At 43.6% G+C, this 26,108-nt stretch overlaps 1 protein-coding gene across 1 annotated transcript in view; it reads right to left on the bottom strand.

Annotated features, from left to right (window-relative positions):
- Positions 1–75: 75 nt before the first annotated feature.
- The window catches only part of LOC139365908 (fibroblast growth factor receptor-like 1), a 40,562-nt gene continuing 14,529 nt past the window's right edge, over positions 76–26,108 (bottom strand). The window contains exons 3-6 of the mRNA XM_071102968.1: positions 2,550–2,642; positions 2,161–2,439; positions 1,655–2,008; positions 76–1,568 (exon numbers count right to left, since the gene is read on the bottom strand). Coding sequence (XP_070959069.1) covers positions 1,165–1,568; positions 1,655–2,008; positions 2,161–2,439; positions 2,550–2,642 — 1,130 coding nt within the window. The 3' untranslated portion in view covers positions 76–1,164. The remainder of the gene's footprint in view (positions 1,569–1,654; positions 2,009–2,160; positions 2,440–2,549; positions 2,643–26,108) is intronic.

Raw genomic sequence — 26,108 nt, 5'->3', positions numbered from 1 at the left:
AAAAACACAGCTAAATAGCTTTTTTGTGAGTTTTTAAACCATTAGACAAAAGGTACAGTACAATACTTGTCCTACCTTATACAACAATATACCTCACAAGAATTGTAAGTAATATACACATCTATAGCGCTGCAAAAGAACTTGGCATCTGACAGACACTGTACAGAGTAAATAATAGTATTACTGCATTTTTCAGGCACAGTTGGATACATATTATACAATATCTGAATAAAAAAAATACTTTTTTTTCACCTCATCCATTCATCCATCCATCTAATTTCCCTGATGAGCTGTACTTTCCTACATGAAACACACACATTACAAAACCTCTTTAAAAAAAAATTATACCACCTATTTCAAAACAGAGGACACCACAGTTTGTGTTACTATTAGGAGAATATAAAAGCTCGGAACACATTGTAAACATCTTGGCTAGATTTTGATTTGTCACAGTTACATTTTAATTTTTTTTTAAAGCTTATAAATCTTGAATTTTCCAATTTAGACAAGCTTAAAGTTCCTCATATTACTTTATGCTTTGAAAGTTTGGACACAGGTACATGTTTAGATGAGTGTTCATTTTTTTTTTAATAGGGTTGGGGTCAATTCTATTAGAAACACTAATTTGTGTAAATTGGATGTCCTTTACCTAAATTGAACCTAACTCTGACACTTCTCCCATTATCTAATTAATGATTTCTCCAGGGCTACGTGCATCCAAACACATATCTAAATATTTATGTTTTAAATTGAGTGCCCTGCATTTTGTTGTTTATATAGACATTCTATCCATTTCTTTCCATCCTTTAAAATACAATTCACGTTTAATCTTAGTTGTCTGATATTAAAAAAACATAAATTACTCAATAGCAAACATGGGAGGATTTCCCTGCCCTGAGACATCTCAATGAAGCGGTATTAGCTGGCAGCTTAGTAACATTTGTCCATGCCTATCCCAGGATCCAACCTGGTAGGGCTTCTGCCACCGAATGGTGTGTTAACACTGCTTATCATGGGAGGTGTAGTTCATATGAACTACAAGCCTTTCCTTGGTTCCATCTACCCGGCTCATTGTCCCTTGCTCATAGTCCATTGTTGGGTCAGAATAGCAGCAGTGGCTAGGAGACAAGGCCGTAGGTATGGGGTGGGATGAGAAGGGGCTGGTTAGCACTGGTAGTGGAAGTGCTGGTGTTGATGGACCTTACCATCCACATGGGCATGTGTGTGTGTGTGCGTGTGCATGTCTGTGTAAACCTTGGAGTAGATCTTAGGGGGCCCACTGAGGCCGGGGGTTCCCAGGCCCACCAGTCTCTGGCTGGGGTAGTCAGGGCTAGTCAGGGCACTACAGGGGGTGGTGGTGCTGGGCTCTTTGTCCGAGATGTGGTGGTCTCTGTGGACTACAGGTATGTGCCGGGGAGCCAGGGTGTTGTGGAGCCGACGGCTGTGGCACAGCCAGAGTACGATAGTGCCTACGATGAGGAGGGCTGCTGCAGGGATGCCGATGATCAGAGGCCAGGGCAGGCCGGAGCTCAGGTGGGGAGGCGTCACTGTGTTCTCCACCTGAGGGTCTGGACAGAGAGACAAATCACAGTGATATGAGAGACAGCTCTACAGATGTAAGCCTCCATCCCATCCCGTGAATGGCTGTACTCACCTGGCAGCACAGTAAGGTAAGCACTGCGAAAGCTGTAGCCCATAGTGTTGGCTCCCAGGCAGATGTACATGCCAGCATCCTCATCGCGGGCCTTGACAATAGCCAACTTGTTGAGGTAGGAGCCGTCAGGCCGGGACCACACATCCCCTGTGGGAAGAACCACAAAATGCTGCCCGCCGACCTCCAGGGTGGAGTTATAGCGGTCCTGTGTGCCTGGGTCCACCCTCTTCAGCCACTGGACCACGGGCTTCACGTCACTGTGGACCTTACACTGGAAGGAGGCGGTGCCACCATACTCCACGGTGGTGTTGACCGGGTGTGTGCCGGTCAGAACAGGCTTGCAATGCGAGCGCTCTGTAGGGAGAAGGACAGGAGTTTATAAGCATGTGAATCATAATGACAATAACACAATTAATTTGGCAACATATGGGAGGTCTGGGTATAAATGAAATTGGAGTGTGATGGAGGAAACAGAAAATTATTTGTTGTGGTGTCGGTGGTGTTACCGATGACATCCAGCTTGTAGGTGGCATTGATGTGCCCTGCTGGGTTAGAGACGTGGCAAGTGTACTTGGCACTGTCCTGGGGCTGCAGGTTCTTCAGGGTGAGGGTCCACTGCGGGCGCTTGCCCTGGCGCGGGGGTGGCAGAGGGGTCTGGTCTTTCCACCAGGTAAAGACGGGGGGAGGGGTGCCCGTGGCCTGGCACTTGAGCCTCACCGAGCTGCCCACCGGCTTGTACAGCACCCGCCTTCGCATCTTAGTGGGCTGGCTGAACCGAGGCTTTACTGCAGAGATAATACATCATGGAGGTTTGGTAACACAGATGTCAACAGCATTTAGATGACAACGTGTACGAGTATTATAATGTAGTGAAGTGAAGCAGTGTGCTGCTCACCCCAGGGCTCTCCTGTAGGGTCAGGCTGGGTGAGCTCAGCGTTGGGTTCCAATACGGCAGGTGGAGCGTCAGTCTGGGTCGCTGCAGTGTCATCTGAAAAACACAAAAGTCATTGACTGAGGGTTATTCCTCTGTCACTCACACACACACCCATGCAGGGAGTATGAAGATTGTTTCATAGCGATCCGACCCGTTTCATTTTCACCCAACTTTTCACCCAAATCCAACGAAATTGTGATATTTTTTGTTGATTTCACATTGAAGTCAACCAAATGTAAATCCAAACTAGACGTTGAACTGACGTCTGTGCCCAGTGAGAAGTCTGAATAAATCTGATTGTAGGACTGTGAAAGACGATGCATTAAATTAAAGTATCTAAAAAAAACACCAAAGCAAAAAAAGTTAGGGTTTAGGTAGTCTTTCAAAAAACGGAATATTGCAGAAAGATTATGTACTCTCACGCTACAGAGCAAAGAAAGGCAATATAAAACCAATGGGTTAAAGAAAAGGGAGTTCTCCTACCCCCTGCCATTACCACAAAGTATCGTTTAGATATTGCCACATAAATCTAGCGGTCAGTTATCGTTTCAGTGATGTGAGGTATTTCACCCAAGACCCAAGTCTTAACGTCTGAAAATGGCGTCATGTAAATGGCACGGGGGTCTAGGGATGAGTGCAAACTGCTGAAGGATCTCTCAGATTTATTTGCCTTGCTTTGAGCTCCAACAAGGACCCCTCTGTGTGACGCAGGATGAATGATTCTGCTTGGAGATCAGTGGACTGTGAGGTGTGTAAAATGACTGCGTGTTTGGCTTTCAGAGCGTATGAAGTTTTACAACTCTATGGGAACGATAAGCAGGCAAAGCGCTGGTATTATTCTAACTGGCTCTGTGAGGCAGGGGTGAGCAAACAGTGCCATATTATTGTTGCTTCTCTCAAGTTTCCACACTGTTTTAAACAAGACGGCGTGTTGACTTAACCCTGAGCTGGAAACCAATTAGCTGCCTTTAACCTAAACTGTGCAGGCAGGTCAGCAGGCAGTCAGACAGGCTGGCAAACAGGCAGACGGACAGGGCTGAAAGAAAGTGCTGCTTTGTTTGGGCCCGACCCACAGGAATGCACAGAGAACCTATTCTAACCCTGAGTCCACTGCTGACTGAGCTCACACACACACACACACACACACACACACACACACACACACACACAGTACCAGTCAAAATTTTGGACACATACTCATTCAAGGGTTTTTCTTTATTTTTACTCTTTTCTACATTGTAGAATAAATGTGAAGATATCAAAACTATGAAATAACACATATGGAATCATGTAGTAACCAAAAAAGTGTTATTCAAAGTAGCCACCCTTGATGACAGCTTTGCACACGCTTGGCATTCTTTCAACCAGCTTCACCTGGAATGCTTTCCCAACAGTCTTGAAGGAGTTCCCACATATGCTGAGCCCTTGTTGGCTGCTTTTCCTTCACTCTGCGGTCCAACTCATCCCAAACCATCTCAATTAGGTTGAGGTCAGGTGATTGTGGAGGCCAGGTCATCTGATGCAGCACTCAATCACCCTCCTCATTGGTCAAATAGCCCTTACACAGCCTGGAGGTGGTTTTGGGTCATTGTCCTGTTGAAAAACAAATGATAGTACCACTAAGTGCAAACCAGATGGGATTGCGTATCTCTGCAGAATGCTGTGGTAGTCATGCTGGTTAAGTGTGCCTTGAATTCTAGAGTTCCTCTGTGGAGATGAGAGAACCTTCCAGAAGGACAATCATCCCTGCAGCACTCCACCAATCAGGCCTTTATGGTAGAGTGGCCAGACGGAAGCCACTCCTCAGTAAAAGGCACACGACAGACCACTTGGAGTTTGCCAAAAGGCACCTAAAGGACTCGCAGACCATAAGAAACAAGATTCTCTGGTCAGTGTACTAAGCTGATTGTCCACAATGTCTGCTCTGCCTAGCCATGTCTTATGCCAACATCACTGTTGCCTGATGGAACCAGGTATGAAGGGTCAAAATCATGTGTGTGTGCGCTTGTGTGTGTGCGCTTATGTGCGTGTGGATACTGTTCTTTGTCCTGATTTAATCCTGGTGTTCTGGTCCAGGGGGCCATACGACAGCCAGAGGGCCGCACCCTGCTTAACACTGCGTAGTGAGGTACAGGAGAGTCAGGAGAGCCCAAAGCCAGCACCAAGTGTTTTTTGCTAGCCCCCATTGTTGCTATTGGCCCAGGGTTCTGGGAGAGTAAGCCTGGGTGTAGCAACGGTTCCACTGGCACGGGAGAGGTGGCTATTCAGCAACACCGAGGTGGAATTAGGGGGGCATTATCTTGTCGAAAGAGGTCTTAGCTAGGGCTCATATCTTTACTCTCTGTGTGCTGATGTTCTCTCGAAACAGGTGCAGAGGGACAGAACAGAGGTTTTCCCTTATGCAGCATTATTAGGAGAACATTGGACCATTTCCTATGTATTGGATATGACATTTTTCAGATACTCTATTTATACATTAAATACACATGATGCAATCTGTGACCGGTTTAAATTATTGGTTGGAAAAAGTGACTGGTTGATAAAGATTATCCAGTTCAAGAAAGTACGTCATACTTTCAGGCAGTGGTCAGTGGAATGGCCTGATGTGATGACTGAGGTAAAGCACGGCTTTACCTTACGGCTGGGCAGACTGTGCCAGCTCTGGCTCCTGTGTGTAGTGGAGCAGTGGAAAGGAAAGTGGTGCTGGACTGGTGTAGCGCTAGGCTGAAGGACAGGGGACCCCTTTTCCTCTGCTCCAGTCCAGGCCCACAGAAACACACACAGAGGGGCAGTGAGGGAGGGTGGAGGTGGAAACGGCGGGTCTGGGCGAGAGAGAGGGCGAAGGAGGGCAGCCCAAGTCCCAGTCCCTGAAGCTCCTCTTACCCTAACGCTCCTCATGTGGAAGGAGTGTTTATAAGGTCACATATTATTCTTTCCTACTGGAAGAACTTTAAAGGGTCACCCCTCAAAAAGGCCCATTCTTCATTCCTACCGGGTACCCGTGTTCAAACATACGTGCCACTGTGTCTCATGAAGCACTCTCCATCTGAACATGGGCCCATATTGAATGCAAAACAAACATGGTTTCACAGTGATTTTCATTAGTGACGGCACAGCTGACGTTTGAAGATAACGGAACAGTTGGTCGTTCAATTTATCTTAGAAATTGAAAGAATAGAGTATTAAGTGGCAGTTCCATTCCACACACCATGGTGGTGGTGAACTATTACCAGAACAATAATGTTAATGAAGAGAAAATGAAGCAGAGATGTTTTACCTTCCTTTCACAGGTCATAAGATTTAAGCAGTGATATGGACCCGAATGACATCTACATTAGTTCAACTTGAGCAAAGCAATTCACAGACTAGAAAATAGTCATAGAACTTGTCAAGAACATTAAAAGCAGTTCAGAAGTTCAGAAGATTTGAGGTTCAGATTTGAATTATAACAAAGCTTATTGTTCGATGTACAGGGCATTCGGAAAGTATTCAGACCCCTTGACTTTTTCCACATTTTGTTACGTTACAGCCTTATTTTAAAATTGATCGAAATAAAAATTTTCCTCATCAATCTACACACAATACCACAATAGAATGACACAGCAAAAAATGGTTTATAGAAATTCGAGCAAATTAATTAAACATAAAAAACATACCTTATTTACATAAGCATTCAGACCCTTTGCTATGAGACTCAAAATTGAGCTCAAGTGCATCCTGTTTCCCGTGGTCATCCTTGAGATGTTACTACAACTTGATTGAAGTCCACCTGTGGTAAATTCAATTGATTGGACATGATTTGAAAAGGCACACACCTGTCTACATAAGGTCCCACAGTTGACGGCACATGTCAGAGCAAATACCAAGCCATGAGGTTGGGTCAGTCTGTTATATCTGGAGTATTTCGTCTGTCTTATCCGGTGTCCTGTGTGAATTTAATTATGCTCTCACTAATCCTCTCTCTCTCTTTCTTTCCCTTTCTTTCTTTCTTTCTTTCTTTCTTTCTTTCTTTCTTTCTTTCTTTCTTTCTTTCTCTCTCTCTCTCTCGGAGGACCTGAGGCCTAGGACCATGCCTCAGGAATACCTGACTGCTTGTTGTCCCCAGTCCACCTGGTCGTGCTGCTGCTCCAGTTTCAACAGTTCTGCCTGCGGCTATGGAACCCTGACCTATTCACCGGGCGTGCTACCTGTCCCAGACCTGCTGTTTTCAACTATCTAGAGACAGCAGGAGTGGTAGAGATACTCTGAATGATCGGCTATGAAAAGCCAACTGACATTTACTCCTGAGGTGCTGACCTGTTGCACCATCTAATCAAATCAAATGTATTTATATAGCCCTTCTTACATCAGTTGATATCTCAAAGTGCTGTACAGAAACCCAGCCTAAAACCCCAAACAGCAAGCAATGCAAGTGTAGAAGCACTGTGTCTAGGAAAAACTCCCTAGAAAGGCCAAAACCTAGGAAGAAACCTAGAGAGAAACCAGACTATGAGGGGTGGCCAGTCCTCTTCTGGCTGTGCCGGGTGGAGATTATAACAGAACATGGCCAAGATGTTCAAATGTTCATAAATGACCAGCATGGTTATTATTATTTGACCCTGCTGGTCATCTATGAACATTTGAACATCTGACCATGTTCTGTTATAATCACCCGGCACAACCAGAAGAGGACTGGCCACCCCTGGCCTTCTAGGGAGTTTTTCCTAGCCACCGTGCTTCTACACCTGCATTGCTTGCTGTTTGGGATTTTAGGCTGGGTTTCTATACAGCACTTTGTGACATCAGCTGATATAAGAAGGGCTTTATAAATAAATCTGATTGAAATTTGATGAGGTTGATGGAATTGTCCGTAGAGCTCCAACACACGATTGTGTTGAGGCACAGATCTAGGGAAGTATACCAAAAAATATCTGCAGCATTGAAGGTCCTCAAAAACACAGTGGACTCCATCCTTCTTAAATGGAAGAAGTTTGGAACCACCAAGACTCTTCCTAGAGCTGGCCACCTGGCAAAACTGAGCAATTGGGGGAGAAGGGCCTTGGTCAGGGAGGTGACCAAGAACCCGATGGTCACTCTGACAGAGCTCTAGAGTTCCTCTGTGGAGATGGGAGAACCTTCCAGAAGGACAACCCTCTCTGCAGCACTCCACCAACCAGGCCTTTATGGTGGAGTGGCCAGATAAAAGCCACTCCGCAGTAAAAAAGCACATGACAGCCTGCTTGAAGTTTGCCAAAAGGCATCTAAAGACTCTCAGACCATGACAAACAAGATTCTCTGGTCTGATGAAACCAAGATTGAACTCTTTGGCCTGAATGCCAAGCGTCACGTGTGGAGGAAACCTGGCACCATCCTTACTGTGAAGCATGGTGGTGGCAGCATCATGCTGTGGGGATGTTTTTCAGAGGCAGGGACTGGGAGAATAGTCAGGATCGAGGGAAAGATGTACAGAGCAAAGTACAGAGAGATCCTTGATGAGATCCTCCCTGCTTTATAGCACTCAGGACCTCAGACTGGGGTGAAGGTTCAACTTCCAACAGGACAACGACCCTAAGCACACGGCCAAGACAACGCCGGAGTGGATTTGGGACAAGTCTCTGAATGTCCTGTAGTGGCCCACCCAGAGCCCGGACGTGAACCCGATCGAACATCTCTAGAGAGACCTGAAAATAGCTGTACAGCGACGCTCCCCATCCAACCTGACAGAGCTTGAGAGGATCTGCAGAGAAGAATGGGAGAAATTCCCCAAAGACAGGTGTGCCAAGCTTGTAGCGTCATACCCAAGAAGACTTGAGGCTGTAATCAAAGGTGCTTCAACAAAGTACTGAGTAAAGGGTCTGAATATTTCACATTTACATTTTTTATAAATTGGCAAACATTTCTAAAACCTGTTTTTGCTTGGTCATTTATGGGGTATTCTGCGTAGACTTATGAGGAGAAAACAACAACAATTGAATCCATTTTAGAAAAAGGCTGTAACAAAATGTGGAAAGAGGTCTGAATACTCTCAAGTTCATCAATTATCAAGACTCAATTACAAATCTCATTGAGCCATGTTTCTTTCAATGTGAAATTGACACACAGTATTTAGGTGCCGATACCTATTTCCAGCAGGACACATCTGACTGAGTGTCTGTTCTGGCTCACGTCAATTGAAACCAGAGAGTTAGAGAGGCAGGCAGGACGGCAGTCAGGCAAATTAGAAAGCGTCGTCAGCGTCCCTCCACACAGCATGAGAGGAAAGGCTAATTAGAAGTCTCCTGGTATCTTTTATAGAGCTATAAGCGTATTGCAGCAGCAGGCGCATGGCGACTCCATAGGAAATTACCCACCTAATGTGCCTTTTCTTTTCTTCTCTGTTGTGCCTGGCTGAGGGGCGAGGTGGGGCATGGAGGGGGAGAAGGGGCGGGCCCCGGTGCATCCTGCCTGTTAAGGTCCCAGCCCAGGCCCCCAGTGAGTCAACCACCATGAAAATCTGGATGAAAGCTGCTTTAATGTGGCGACCCCGTCAAGGTGGCTAATTTGCATCCTTCCAGTTTAATTAAACCCTTGGATCAAACCCTTGGATCTAACAGTAGAGAAGCAGAGGCTGGCAGGGTTCTGTTGGGTCATGGAGGGCCTAGCTAGCCACCCAGGGCCTGGGGTGTGTGGGGGAGGCTTAAGGCCCACTGGTTAGAGATTGGGGGACAGGGGTCTCAAAGTGAGGGGTTATATTGGAGTAATGTTGACTTTAAGCTGAAACGCTACACTTGTAAGTAGAATTATTATGGATCTGGACAGCATCTGTTCTGAGCTGTTCTCACTAACATTAAATGAAAACAGATAAGAGTGTAAGGGTGTCTTTGGTACAGAGAGCATATTTATGGTCGCACAATGATAAGTGCACCATATTACGTATTGTACTGGATCTAAAAAAAAAAGAAGTAACTTTTACATTATCGTGCAGTTATCAATTAAATGGTCCGACGGTAAAGTGGACATACTTCATATAAAGTGGACATACTTCGCATTCATATTCTGAAAGAAAGAAATTATCTCACTACAATACATTTTAATAGAAAGTTAGCCAAATAAAATAAGATTGTGCTAACATGGAAAGGACAACACCGATCTATTTGTGGAAAAATCACCATGATTCATTATTTTGTCATATCCCTGTTTATTTACTCATGGCCCCGCCTACACTTAACGACTAGTTTTTTTTTTAATTATATGAGCAAAAAATATTCCACTTTATTTGGAAAGGCAAGGCAAACAAAATTAAATGAGCCTGTTTATATGATGAATATAAATTTGGAGGGCAGAAATGATTAAATATTAAAGCATTGGACCTCTCACTAAAGGCTTCAATCATACAAAAAAATATACTTAAATCCGAACGGGTTCTCCAGTAGATTAGTAAAAATGGCTCACCAAGGGTTAAAAAAATTGCCCTTTTCCCTTCATTCAGATTACAACCTCTCACTTTCGGTTACTTGAAAATGAAATAATCTCCAAAACATCGCCATTTTTAAAACAAGCAATAGAAAGCTGGTTGCAATTTCAATTTAATCCACCAGAAAAGACAGAACAAATATTTCAACAAATATTATGCGTTACCGCAAAGATAGAGGAGGCAAGTGGAAAGAGACCATTAAAGACCAAAATTGGCTAAAGAAAATTGTGATAAATAAAAAAGTATACCAGTTTCATTTAAGGACTCAAAAAATGACAGCTGCACAGTACAGGTTGCAAAATAGTTGGGAGGAGATTTTCGATGTACCGATTAGAGGTCGACCGATTAATCGGAATGGTCGATTAATTAGGCCAGATTTCAAGTTTTTATAACAATCGGAAATCTGTATTTTTGGACACCGATTTGGCCGATAATTTTTTTTTTTACACCTTTATTTAATCTTTGTTTAACTAGGCAAGTCAGTTAAGAACACATTCTTGTTTTCAATGACGGCCTAGGAACGGTGGGTTAACTGCCTCGCTCAGGGGCAGAATGACAGAATTTGACCTTGTCAGCTCGGGGGATTCAACCTTACAGTTAACTAGTGCAACGCTCTAACCACCTGCCTCTCATTGCACTCCACGAGGAGACTGCCTGTTACACGAATGCAGTAAGCCAAGGTAAGTTGCTAGCTAACATTAAACTTATCTTATCGGCCTCTTGGGGGGCGCAGTGGTTACTGCAGGGTATATAACAAAGTATTAAGATAAACTTTTGTTATTGACCAAATACTTATTTTCCACCATCATTTGCAAATAAATTCATAAAAAATTCTACAATGTGATTTTCTGGATTTTTTTTTCTAATTTTGTCTGTCATAGTTGAAGTGTACCAATGATGAAAATTACAGGCCTCTCTCATCTTTTTAAGTGGGAGAACTTGCACAATTGGTGGCTGACTAAATACTTTTTTGCCCCACTGTAGGGTGATTTGATAAATCATAGTCAATCGATCAATAATCTAATAATACACCAAGCAAAGTTATTTATCTTTAATTTACAAGCTGTAGGAGCTATGAGAATAGAAAGGTTCAGAATTTTTGTGAAACATCACAGCACAGTGGGAAAATATATGGCAGCTAGAAATTAAAACTGGGTGGTCTTCAGAGATAGATTGGAGGGAATCTGAATACTGGGACAAAAACAAATAAAAAGATAACTCATGTAAAATATACTGTCTGTGAAATGTATGTAGTAGCCTAATTATTGTTTGATCACTCCAATAAGGGGAGTAAAAAAAACAACTTTATTTAACTAGGCAAGTCAGTTAAGAACAAATTCTTATTTAGGAACAGTGGGTTAACTGCCTTGTTCAGGGGCAGAATTACAGATATTTTCCTTGTTAGCTCAGGGATTTGATCTTGCAACCTTTTGGTTACTAGTCCAATGCTCTAGGCTACCTGCCACCCTGGGTTAGTAGGGTTAGTAGGGTTAGTGGACAATAATAAAGAAGGAAAATATATATATATATATATTTCAAATATTATATATGAGAGATTGGAAATGATGCAGACAATTACATTGATAGAAGCCACAATCTGCAATATTAAAGCTGATCTTTTTAAATGATTGCACAATGAAAATTCCTTGTATTGCAAATTGCAATTAAAATGTGGTATTGTTTTGACCAATACTAATGTTAACCTTGACCATGAACCCTTCTGGCTCTCAGCCAAACCCTCTCCTAGCCTTACTATTAACCTTTAATGTATTTACATACTTAACCTAAACCTCACCCACATCCTGGCACTATCTTTAACCCTAACCTCCCTATAGCATTTGCCCTTGCCCTAGGTCTCAAAGTCTAGACAGAACTGACTCCCTTACTGCTTGTCCTGCTACCCACACTTATTTACAACGGAGAACTCTTTCTCTGTCTCTCTCTTTGTTCAGCTTAATTTCATATGAGACCGAATGGTTTCAATTTCATCAAACATCCTTTAATCTTTCCCCCTTTCCCCCCCAACACAGGCCTTTCTTCCACTACTCACAAGCATGGATTCATTTGTGTCCATATGTGTTTGTGCTTTGAACTTGCCTCAACTTCCCTACAATGAATGAGGAAAAAAACAAACATGTTCTAGGAGGCCCGGGTGGGTCGGGTTGTCGTGGGGTTCGGTGTTACACGAGCAGTAATCACAATTAGAAATTAGATCATTGTCACGTCGGTGGAAACATGATCAAAGGGGCGACTCAATCCCTCACACGCATATTTCACTGTTCGGATGAGTTAATGTAACGCCTCCAGTTTCAACTGTATCACTGAAACCACTACTCACTGTCAAGAGCTTTTTATCTCTCAACATGTTAACAACTCACAAATCTTACCTCACCGATAGTTCACGGGCTGTTAAGAGAGAGAAGAAACAGGGAGCTGCCTGGAAAAATACGTGTAAATCATTCTCGCTCCAAATATTGCCTGGCTTGGAAAGAACAGAGAGGGAAAAGAGAGAAAAGACGTGGATTTAAAAGCCAACGGATAGGGGTTTGTGGTGGTAATTGTTGAGTCACTCTATTTCCAGGAGTATGGTCAGTTAGGTGGAGGGAGGAAACTGGTGGAGGGTGTGTTCAGTTTTAACCACACAGAGTAATTTATTAACACTGGTGGCTGTGACTCCTGGCAACTAACCCCCCCCCCTTTTCCCTTTAACATGGCACAACCCAAAGTGTGCCTGCATTTCTGACAAACTCCACTGAGGCCGCAGCAGGCTGAACCCCCCGCCCCAGCCTGGCTGCCCCCCCTGCTGTCCGTCCGTCTCGTACAGCATTCTAGAGCTGGGCCTGCCAGTATAATTTCGATACAATTATCCATTTAGGTGAGGGAGGCGTGGGCTAAACTGCAACACATGTACCTCACCGCCTGCAAACAAAGAACAAAAGGTCTGGGGCTGGAGCTGCTCCACCAGGCCCTCTAGAAAACCTTCAGCCCTAACTCACTGACCGACTGTCAGACCGCACTCGCCTCCCGTCTGACCAGAATCCACAGTCTCATAGTCATAGAATAGAATGCCTCTCTCTCTCCTACCATGTGTGGTTGTTTAGAGTCAACATTTACACAGGGCATATATAGAACAGCAAGGTCATGCAAGCCAAATAGACTAATCTGCCTAGTATCGAACTATACATGACTGCTCTTCCATTTCTGTTTCAGTGGGTCTGGTAGACTTCCGTTGCCTCTTGTATTGGTATGGTACGTGACCCAGAACTGGGGCAACAACTGTTACTGACTCCATCCCTTATTTACAACTGTCGAGGGAGAGCTTCAGTCCTTTCCTGCAGAATGCCCAAGCGAGGCACTAGTGCTGAGCATTAACAATGTTGGCTGCGTGAGGCCTGGCCCTAAAACAACAGGGTTACACAGCAGGGGACTGTATTCCTGCAGACAAAGGGACCACCAAGGCTACAGCCAGGGGTGCAGCCAGTGGTAGGCTACAGCTAGGAATAGGGGTACAGCCAGTGATAGGGGTACAGCCAGTGATAGGGGTACAGCCAGCCAGGCCCTGGGGGAGATGGAGGGGCTATGGGGCCTGGGTGCTGTGAGTGGGACACTGGAGACTAGGGAGGGAAATAGAGTGATGAAGGATTTGTCCCCCTGCCGGACAGGATATCCAGAGTGAGTGGTGGGAAGGTCACAAGAGGTCAGGGTCAAGCTTTACCTCTCCTGAACTCTGACAGCTTCCAAATGTTTCAAACATCCCCTGACAAAATAACACTTTTACTACCATGGAGGTAAAGAGGGAGACATTGTAAATCCTTGTTTTTGCAAAGGAGCAGCACATTACACAGCAGCAACAACCCAGCAGTACTTACCCAGCAGTGTGAGATTGGACCTGTGTTTATGATGTCATTAAAACATATCATGCAGCTGCAAAAATGCAAGTCAAGAGCACAACTAATACCTATGGGGTAATTTCCTGCTGCCACTATTGTGGGAAAAACATGTTTCTATTTACACTTGTGTGCAGAAAGGCACAAAGAAAAAGTACTTCAGTGAGAACTGTGGTCTATGTGTTAAAAAATAGTTTTAAAATTACTGTTACCTCACTCGGGTTTACAGCCAAATTACCACACCGAGGCATCAAGAGCCAAGAACAGAATATCAGCTACAGGGATAAAATTACATTTTTATGACAAGTATGCTCTACTCAGTGTGTTGCAGGATTGCAGCAGTCATTAAAAAAAAAAGGATCGGAACTTGAGGTTAGACTTGCCTCTCTGCCCGTGCTTGCTATGAGGAGGAGTTGATAAGATTGGAGACATGTTGACAACAAGTGCTATTGAATGTCACCAAATACACTATATACACAAATGTATGAAGACATCCCTTCAAATTAGTGGATTCGGCTATTTCAGCCACACCCGTTGCTGATAAGTGCATAGAATTGAGCACACAGCCATTCAATCTCCATAGACAAACATTGGCAATAGAATGGCCTTACTGAAGAGCTCAGTGACTTTCAACATGGCACTGTCATAGGTTTCCAACAAGTCAGTTCATAAAATTTCTGCCCAGCTAGAGCTGCCCTGGTCAACTGTAAATGACATTATTGTGAAGTGACAACGTCTAGGAGCAACAACGGCTCAGCCGCAAACTGCCTGGAAGCAATGTCAGCACAATAACTGCTTGTCGGGAGCTTCATTAAATGGGTTTCCAAGGCTGAGCAGCTGCACACAAGCCTAAGATCACCACGTCAGCTGGAGTGGTGTAAAGCTAGCCGCCATTGGACTCTGGAGCAGTGGAAATAACGGTCTGGGGCTGTTTTTCATGGTTCAGGCTAGGCCCCTTAGTTCCAGTGAAGGGAAATCTTAACGCTACAGCATACAATAACATTCTAGACGATTCTGTGCTTCCATCTTTTTGGCAACAGTTTGGGGAAGGACCTTTCCTGTTTCAGCAGAACAATGATCCCCATGCACAAAGCGAGGTCCATACAGAAATGGTTTGTCGAGATTGGTGGAAGAACTTGACTGGCCTGCACAGAGCCCTAACCTCAACCATAAGACTCCTGAACAGGTGTCCCGCCACCAGCCAAGCCCCTCTTTTACACTGCTGCTACTCCCTGTTTATCGTCTATGCATAGCCACTTTAACTATACCTACATGTACATTTTACCCCAATTAGCCCGACTAACCGGTGCCCCCGCACATTGACTCTGTACCACCTGTATATAGCCTCGCTACTGTTATTTTCACTGTCATTTTACTGTTCTTTTTATTTCGTATTTCTTTACTTATCTATTGTTTACCTAACGCCTACTTTTTACTTAACAATTGCAATGTTGGTTAGTGTTTGTAAGTAAGCATTTCACTGTAAGGTCTACACCCGTTGTATTTGGGGCACGTGACAAACTTTGATTTGAACCCCATCAAACACCTTTGGGATGAATTGGAACGCCGACAGCGAGCCAGGCCTAATCGCCCAACATCAGTGCCCGACCTCACTAATGCTCGTGGCTAAATGGAAGCAAGTCCCCACAGCAACATCTAGTGGAAAGCCTTCCTAGAAGAGTGGAGGCTGTTAAAGCAGCAAAGGGGGAACCAACTCCATATAATTGCCCATGATTTTTTACTTTTGGTCATGTAGTGTACCTCTCTGTTGAATACTTAAATGGGAAGTGCACACACTGATTTAGACTCGTTCTTTGGCTTGCTCCTCAAGAAATACTGGCGGCCATGACAGAAGTCAAACATGAGTTGGCTTAGAGGTGTGGCTTGATGTGGTTGTTTCTTGGGTGTGCCCTTGTCACCACCAAGACACACCTATCTGTCAGAACCTTGCCTACAGCCATTTCCCCTTCTTCGATGAGGTTTAACAGCGGTTGGCATCCAATAAATGTTGCATTGCTGCCACCAACTATACTGAAATAGAACTCCCTTATGCCTTGCTTGAAAAAGTTAATCAACAAATACCCTACCATCTAACCCTACACTCATTAAAAACCCACCACCCTACTCCACTATTTAAACCTATCTAGTCCTACCTCAGGCCAACAGTCTGAAAGGACGGGGCACCACCACTCAACACACCCTGTAAGTCTTCTGATGTCAAATCTTGTACACCCAAATATTTATCTGCAGTTGCCACCACTACCTCTATTTTCTGCAACTTAAGATTCATCCCTGCAATACAGTTGATACCCATTGCTATGAATGCTAAATAGCCAATCACATATCACTCTTTGGCCTTTCCATCTGTACTGATACAGATCTGGTAACCTCAACCTGCCTCTCTCGCAGCGGACAGTTCAGATTCCCAACCCTACGGGCACGCACCCCTGCAATTAACACATACCGCTTCTTTCCCCAATGCTACACATTCGTTTGTCTCCCTTCTGCACACTTCTCACACCTTGGAACCTCCCTCCTGCACACTGCTGCCACATTCCCATAAGCTTGACACCTGTAACAACGTAATGTATTTGGCACATAAGCTCGTACGGGATAACTGAAATATCCTAACATGAATTTGTCGGGCAGGGACTCAACATCAAAACTCAAAAGAACAGACAATGACTCTTCTGTTTCACCACTCACGCCACCCTTTCTGTGTCACACCAAATTACAAGCATCACAAACACTGGGAATCTTCCCCTTCAGTTGGTCCACTCTTTTCAATTTGCTCGAGAGCAAAACAAGTCACATCTCTTGTCCCAATTAACACAAAACCACTTCAGTTTACCTTCACTGATTCCATAGCACCCAATTGTTTTCACCCACCCTGAAATCACAAAAGGCAGGCGTCCACCTTCTACAAAAATGTCACACTCACCTCTATCCTCTGAGGATTTCACCACACCTGCTACCTCCGATAATTCGCCCTCAATTCCATTCCTCCTCCAGACCTCAATCCGGAATTCGACTCATTCTGCTTACACTTTCTACCATTCTTCTTCGACAAACCATCTTCCTTTTTTCCAAAATGTTTACCCGACTCAAGCTCACCCTCTTCCTCCCTCTCTTCGACTTCCTCTGCCTATATATGTCTCCTTATGATAATATTGAACTTCTCCTAACATATATTTTATTTTTGCACTCTCAAGGGACACCATTTCAGCTGTTTTCCCCCACTCAACCAAAACAAACAAACCTCCTGCACATTGAGTTCAATAACTAAAGGCAGATAGATGTATGGTGAGATGTCAGAGGAAGCTTTGAATAGGTCAGTAGCCCACAGAGTAATATGAGAATGCAATTGCTGAATAAACAACCCTTTACATAATACAATAGTAGCAGTGTTCAGCTAATATAACAATACCATTCAATTCAATAATACAAAAGACAATACAAGTCAAAGTTGAGTCTAGTAAAAATGTTATGCCAAGTGCCAGGTTTCTCTACATTTACAGACATCAGTTTCAAGCCTGTCTGTCAGTCTGGACATCACATCATCTTGCAAGCCTCCATGTGTTGGCTCCATACATGTTTCTGTGAACACAGTCACTGTTCTATTAACAGTGGTAGTTAGGATAGGTAATATCTGACACACAAACAGGTACTGCGTTGAAGTTTGAACAGGTCAGACTAAACCTACCTAATTATGGTCTCCCCATCACAATGGTTGGTGAGCAGGCAAGAGGTGAGGCCTTTGCCAGTGCTCCATTGATGGGCATGGCAGTGCAGATCAGCTCCTGGCCCCTCAAAGATACTGGTCGGTCACACACACAGAGCACTGATTACGTTATTAATGGTTGTTATGGTTAGCCTGTTGGAACCAACCTGATCACTGCATTCACCTTTCTATTTCATATTATGATATCGGAAGTGAAATAGAATGGTAAACGCAGTGATCAGGTTGGTTCCAACAGGCTAGATTATGAAGGTGAATTGGGACAAAACTCGAAACTGTTTTGACCTTCGACCAGGTCAAATTTCACCAACCTGTTTCCATTTATAGGAAAGCTCACAGCGGGGGCATATCTACATGATGCTGAGAGTTCCCTTGCTGGTCTTTTCTATGTTGCATGTTCGGCTGCAAACTGGACATCTCTCGAACAACTGCAGCAGGCAATCCTTATAAACACCACCTCATCTTATGAGGTGGTGTTGACTGGGAGGGCCTGTGACATGGGGACAGCCAAGTACAAAGGTTTTCGATAATGTACTTCACAACCAAAATGACTCTACTACCTGTATCTGCTTGGCTGGGCAATTAACCTACTAGTTCATCAAACCGGGTATTTTTTTCACACAACACACATTAACATTGTTGATGAAGCCGTCTGTGTCATCAGGCAGTATCTCGGGTCAAGCTAATTCTAGGTCGTCCGTAATCTTAAATTAGGGGTGTCAAACATACGAGGGGGTCCAATCCAGCCTGCGGGTGGTTTGAATATAAAATATTATAAAAAATGACAATGTAGAATAATAGTGGAGATAAAAAAACTATGAAATAATACACCCATCTCATATGTACAGTGCCTTGCGAAAGTATTTGGCCCCCTTGAACTTTGCGACCTTTTGCCACATTTCAGGCTTCAAACATAAAGATATAAAACTGTATTTTTTTGTGAAGAATCAACAACAAGTGGGACACAATCATGAAGTGGAACGACAGTTCAATTTTGGTTTCATCTGACCAGAGCACCTTCTTCCACATGTTTGGTGTGTCTCCCAGGTGGCTTGTGGCAAACTTTAAACAACACTTTTTATGGATATCTTTAAGAAATGGCTTTCTTCTTGCCACTCTTCCATAAAGGCCAGATTTGTGCAATATACGACTGTTTGTTGTCCTATGGACAGAGTCTCCCACCTCAGCTGTAGATCTCTGCAGTTCATCCAGAGTGATCATGGGCCTCTTGGCTGCATCTCTGATCAGTCTTCTCCTTGTATGAGCTGAAAGTTTAGAGGGACGGCCAGGTCTTGGTAGATTTGCAGTGGTCTGATACTCCTTCCATTTCAATATTATCGCTTGCACAGTGCTCCTTGGGATGTTTAAAGCTTGGGAAATCTTTTTGTATCCAAATCCGGCTTTAAACTTCTTCACAACAGTATCTCGGACCTGCCTGGTGCGTTCCTTGTTCTTCATGATGCTCTCTGCGCTTTTAACGGACCTCTGAGACTATCACAGTGCAGGTGCATTTATACGGAGACTTGATTACACACAGGTGGATTGTATTTATCATCATTAGTCATTTAGGTCAACATTGGATCATTCAGAGATCCTCACTGAACTTCTGGAGAGAGTTTGTTGCACTGAAAGTAAAGGGGCTGAATCATTTTGCACGCCCAATTTTTCAGTTTTTGATTTGTTAAAAAAGTTTGAAATATCCAATAAATGTCGTTCCACTTCATGATTGTGTCCCACTTGTTGTTGATTCTTCACAAAAAAATACAGTTTTATATCTTTATGTTTGAAGCCTGAAATGTGGCAAAAGGTTGCAAAGTTCAAGGGGGCCGAATACTTTCGCAAGGCACTGTATATACTGTACTCTATACTATGCCACTGTATCTCAGTGCAATGCCGCTCTGACATACATGTATATATATTCTTAATCCATTCTTAGATGTACGTGTATTTGGGGTATATGTTGTAAAACCGTTAGATATTGCTGCACTGTCGGTGCTAGAAACACAAGCATTTCGCTACACCCGCAATAACATCTGCTAAACACGTGTACGTGACCAATAAAATGTGATTTGAAGTTCAAGTTGAGGAGTGATTTGAAAGAGTAAGAACATTTCAGCGAGACAAAATCCAATAACGGTAAGATAGTGGAATTTATTGTCCTACTTGCTATGGGCGTCACGCCTGACATTTGGACCAGCAATGTCAGCCCCGAGAGCATGCCGAGTCAGACAGCACAGTGGGTTCCACGAGGATTTGGTACTGAGGAAAGCCGTATTGCTCAAGAATGTGCTGGTTTTCATACCAATGCTGCCATTTGAGAACATGAACACACTCCTAGCGCCATTCGAACAACTGACTCGAGAAATAAGCTAATCAACTGTGTCTGCAGCAGATGTGATACCATCTGTCATGGCATTGAAACGCCTGCTCAACAAAACTGCCGACACAGACCGTGGGGTTAACTTACAAAAGTACTCGAGGCTGTGAACAAGCGAGTCGGTGGTATTCTCTCTGAGCCTCTTTGCGGTGTTGCCACCATGCTCGATGCTAAGTACAATGCCTTCGATGCAGACAAGAAACAGGGTTTACGTGAAATGTTACACACACAGCTGGACAAGGAGGAAATGGACACAGTGACAATGCGCACAGAGGAAGAGAGGCCACGGACAGACAGAGCTGAAACTTCACTGCTTGACATGATGAAATCCTGGTTGAGAATGAAACGACTGAACAACGAAAAAGCACAGCAAGTAAGTGAAAGAAATAGGTTTTGATTATGTTTTACTGGTAATGGGGACATTTGTAAATGCCAACAAAATAACTTTTTATTCAGTGTGGTGTGGTGTGTGTGTAACCTTTATTTAACAAATTCTTATTTACAATGACGGCCAACCCCGGCCAAACCCAGACGATGAAGGGCCAATTGTGCACCGCCCTATGGGACTCCCAATCACGACCAGATGTGATACAGCCTGGATTCGAACCAGGGACTGTAGTGACGCCTCTTGCACTGAGATGCAGTGCCTTAGACCCCTGCGTCAAAGTGTGTGTGTTAACTATTTAACTGTACTAGAATGCTTAAAAGGCCGCTAAAATGTAAAATATCGGTTATTGGTCTAAAAAAAATTTGGCAAGGAAAATATTGGATATCGGTGTCGGCCAAAAATGTCTCATCAGTGCATCCCTAGTTACTACATGACTCCATTGTGTTATTTCATAGGTTGTTAAAACTTATTTTGTCTTCAGCGAGGTCCGGAGGGCCACACTGAAAACGTGTTATATTTCCTTGCCATCAACATTTTATGAAAATAGAATCCATTGTTTTGGGGGTTTTCGATGCTTCCTGACTGTCCTAGCTTTCATTCTGGTTGTTTTAGTGAGCTGGACACAGTCAAGAAACTGTTTGAATGTAGGCCCATTATCATTTCTACACAGTTTCGATTTGGTTTGAGTAATTTTCAAGTATATTGAGTTCGTTTTCCCCAGCGACGGGATCCAATCCAGCCTGCGGGTGGTTTGAGTAATTATATTTTATTTTTTTATACACTACCGTTCAAAAGTTTGGGGTCACTCAGAAATGTCCTTGTTTTTGAAAGAAAAGCACATTTTTTATCCATTCAAATAACATCAAATTGATCAGATATACAGTGTAGACATTGTTATATTGTAAATGACTATTGTAACTGGAAACAACTGATTTTTTTATGGAATATCTACATAGGCGTAAAGAGGCCCATTATCAGCAACCATCACTCCTGTGTTCCAATGGCACACTGTGTTAGCTAATCCAAGTTTATCAGTTTAAAAGGCTAATAGTACCCGCAAAACACCAGTCTCAACGTCAACAGTGAAGAGGCGACTCCGGGATGCTTGCCTTCTAGGCAGAGTTCCTCTGTCCAGTGTCTGTGTTCTTTCGCCCATCTTAATGTTTTCTTTTTATTGGCCATTCTGAGATATGGCTTTTTCTTTGCAACTCTGCCTAGAAGGCCAGCATCCCGGAGTTGCCTCTTCACTGTTGAAATTGAGACTGGTGTTTTGTGGGTACTATTTAATGAATCTGCCAGTTAAGGACTTGTGAGGCGTCTGTTTCTCAAAATAGACACTAATGTACTTCTCCTCTTGCTCAGTTGTGCACCGGGGCCTCCCACTCCTCTTTCTATTCTGGTTAGAGCCCGTTTCCGCTGTTCTGTGAAGGGAGTACAAGTACTGAGTACAAGTACTGTGAAGGGAGTATCTTCAGTTTCTTGGCAATTTCTCACATGGAATAGCCTTCATTACTCAGAACAAGAATAGACTGACGAGTTTCAGAAGAAAGGTCTTTGTTTCTGGCCATTTTTAGCCTGTAATCGAACCTACAAATGCTGATGCTCCAGATATTCAACTAGTCTAAAGAAGGCCAGTTTTATTGCTTCTTTAATCAGAATGGGGCATAATTGATTCATCACCCCCAACGTTTTCAAATGATTACGGAACCTATACGGATTGAACATGCCTCCACAGCCAAAGTTTTATGGTATGCATGCTCTGCCGAAGAACCCTAGTATGTGGAATAGGTGCTTGGAGTTCGTCGGTCCCCAAGTCTGCACCAGTAACGCTAGTTTGGTGTGCAAAGACCGGTGGTAGTGAGTATAGCCAGAGATACTGGAATATAATGACCTCTCTGGTATAATTTTGCTAACGTTATTGCAGATTTATGTAAGTAGCTATCTTTTAATAAAGCGAGAATGAGTAGCTAACGTTAGCGTACTCATTACAACTTAATTAGGTCGTAGCTCATAAGTTTGTGTAGATACTGCTGGTTATGTGACGTTAAAATTTGATAATGATGGCTAACGTTATCCTACAAGTCGGATTTGCAAGTTAATTGTCTACATACTTTTTTTATATACATTTGAGTCAATCAGTTGTGTTGTGACAAGGTAGGTGTGATATACAGAAGATAGCCCTATTTGGTAAAAGACCAAGTCCATATCATGGCAAGAACAGCTCAAGTAACAGACACATCTCCACATCAACTGTTCAGAGGAGACTGCGTGAATCAGGCCTTCATGGTCAAATTACTACAAAGAACCCACTACTAAAGGACATCAATAATAAGAAGAGACTTGCTTGGGCCAAGAAACATGAGGAATGGACATTAGACCGGTGGAGTCCAAATTTGAGATTTTTGGTTGCAACTGCCACTCTGAGACGCAGAGTAGGTGAACGGATGATCTTTGCATGTGTGGTTCCCACCGTGAAGCATGGAGGAGGAGGTGTGATGGTGTGGGGGTGCTTTGCTGGTGACACTGTCAGTGATTTATTTAGAATTCAAGGCACACTTAACCAGCATGGCTTCCACTGCATTCTGCAGCGATACGCCATCCCGTCTGGTTTGGGCTTCGTGGGACTATCATTTGTTTTTCAACAGGACAATGACACAACACACCTCCAGGCTGTGTAAGGGCTATTTGACCAAGAAGAAGAGTGAAGGAGTGCTGCATCAGATGACCTGGCCTCATAATCAACCGACCTCAACCGAGCTTGAAATGGTTTGGGATGAGTTGGACTGCAGAGTGAAGGAAAAGCAGCCATCAAGTGCTCAGCATATGTGGGAACTCCTTTAAGAAAAGCATTCCAGATGAAGCTGGTTGAGAGAATGCCAAGAGTGTGCAAAGTTGTCATCAAGGCAAAGGGCGGCTACTTTTAAGAATCTAAAATCTAAAATATATTTTGATTTGTTTAACACGTTTTTGGTTACTACACGATTCCAGATATGCTATTTTGTAGTTTTGATGTCTTCACTATTATTCTACAATGTAGGAAATAGTAAAAATAAAGAAAAACCCTTGATGAATGAATAGGTGTCCAAACTTTTGACTGATACTGTATATCTGCATCAGTGGAGTCTTCTCAGAGGAGGAAAGGGAGGACCATTCTCCTCAGTGAATTTCATAAAAATACAAATAGTAAAACATTTAAAAAGTTGTCATTGTTAGATAAAACTATACTAAACATATTCACGTGACCAAATAATTTATTTAAACACACTGTTTTACAATGAAGGTCTAGAGTAGTCTCAACAGCACTCTGTAGGATAGCACCATGGTGTAGCCGGAGAACAGCTAGCTTCCGTCCCCCTCTGGGAATATTGACTTCAATACAAAATGGTTCTCACTCCCCTTCCAATGACTTACACAGTAATTACGACAACTTCCGGAGGACGTCCTCCAACCTATCAGAGATCTTGCAGCATGAACTGACATGTTATCCACCCAATCAAAGGATCAGAGAATTAATCTAGTACTGAAAGCACAAGCTACAGCTATATAGCACTGCAGTGCATACAATGCGGTGAGTAGTTGACTCAAAGAGAGAGAAAGACAGTAGTTTAACAGTTTTGAACAAATTAACTTCTTCAAAAATGAAGGAAAAGCAAGAGAGAGATAGCTATATTTCATACTTTTTTTCTTTGCTACCAAATGCAACTAGCTAGTTTAGCCTACTCAAACACCCGGCTCAAACAGAGGGAAGTTATGTTAGCTAGCTGGCTATGACTATCCAACACAACACTGGAACTCTTCCAAGTCAAGGTAAGCTTTTGTTTTACTAATTTTACTGCCCCCGGAGCCTGCCGGTGTAACTGCTAAAGTGCTTACTGAACTGCTTACTGATTGTACACTGTAACGTTACTCCATAATTGTAGCGGGTTTACTAACGCGTTAGTTCTATTAGCTATGAATATGTGGATGTCACTTAAGGCATAAGGCAGCCCTCCGCACCTTTCTGATTCAGAGGGGTTGGGTTAAATGCGGAAGACACATTTCAGTTGAATGCAGTTGTACAATTGACTAGGTAGCCCTCTCTTTCTTTCTTTCTTTCTTTCTTTCTTTCTTTCTTTCTTTCTTTCTTTCGGCTATGACATTACTTTAGCTAATATGGTGACAACGATATAGGCTGTGTGTAGTAGTTATCATATGATTTGGCATGGATTTTTTTTTCTTTGCCTGCTCACACACAGCCGATGTGTTGTTCATTGAAGTCCACAAGTGGAGGGAAAAGGTGAGAGGAGGAGAGTGCATAGATGCGAGAAGGAATGCAATGTGGCTGTTATGAAAGTGAACTGTGTTTACGTGTGATCAGGGGTGTAATCAATCCGTCGATTCTGTTGAAAAATCTTTCTTAAACGGAAGCAAACGAAACGGGAATAAACATACCTGAATTTGTCCAATAGACAATAGACACTTGCCTGCATCAGCTAGATGCAGGCAAGAGTGTGCAAGGCAGTACTGAATGTGTGACTGTCTGTTTCCTCATATTTTTCTCTCAACCTATGTGCACCTACGTAAACTTTGATTCGTAGGCTAGTTGTAGTAACCTCATGATGGGTATAGCCTAAACCTATCAATGTTACATTGAACTGGGTGAATGGAATATGAATGACAGTCATTCAATATGATGTAATAGAAATAAAGCCATGCTCATGAAAAAATAATGTGGGTTCTCCCTCATCTTAAACGGCAGCGAACGCCACTGATCTGATCAGTGTTTTTTGTTGAAGGGGAGGCCCTGAGTGGAACCAGTCAGGGGCCTAGGAGGGGTCACTCAAGTTTTTTCATACTCCGTTTAAACTTAATTCAACAGATCGAATTTGGCAAAGTCACATCCCTTGCTTTGTGTCACAAACTTACAACAATCATAAACCATCAGCCCATATCCTTCACAAATTGCCCTGAGCCTCTGTGCTAAACACATACTGAAACTACACATTTTAGCCCGTTTTGTTCCAGGGCTGTTCTAGGGCTATTGTTAGTTAATGACTTCAGTAAGACTTCAGCACAGTGAGTCCCAGAGAGAGCAAGGCCACTATAACTCACAGTTCCACATTACTCCAGGGGACCAAACAGGAAAGCAGCAGGCTACCTTCACTCCCCACGCAGGGAGGCTGGAGGGAGGGGAGGCCCTATTCAGAGTTCCAACAAGACGAGGAGGACACAGAGGACGAGGTCCGTGGAGGTCGATCAGGGCCAGTTCAGCCACCTCAGTCATCAACCGAGTAATTACCCTCCCTCCCTCCTCCTCTATATCCTCCACACACACACACACACACACACACACACACACACACACACACACACACACACACACACACACACACACACACACACACACACACACACACACACACACACACACACACACACACACACACACACACACACACACACACACACACACACACACACACACACACACACACACACACACACACACACACACACACACACACACACACACACACACACAGTGCAGCTGCTCTCCTCACCCGCCCCATGGATCAGGCCGACCAAGGCCAGCACAGGAAGGGCTGGGGGCTCCGTCCCGCTCAGCGCTCCTCACAACTTCTCAGTCTTTCAGCATCACTGGACCGGAGCAGATTTATAGTGGTGCAGGCGGCAGGACGTCTATTTCAGCGGCCTCCT

This window comes from Oncorhynchus clarkii, chromosome 14, assembly GCF_045791955.1.
Source record: "Oncorhynchus clarkii lewisi isolate Uvic-CL-2024 chromosome 14, UVic_Ocla_1.0, whole genome shotgun sequence".
NCBI lineage: Eukaryota > Metazoa > Chordata > Actinopteri > Salmoniformes > Salmonidae > Oncorhynchus > Oncorhynchus clarkii.
This window is presented reverse-complemented; position numbering and strand designations above follow the sequence as displayed.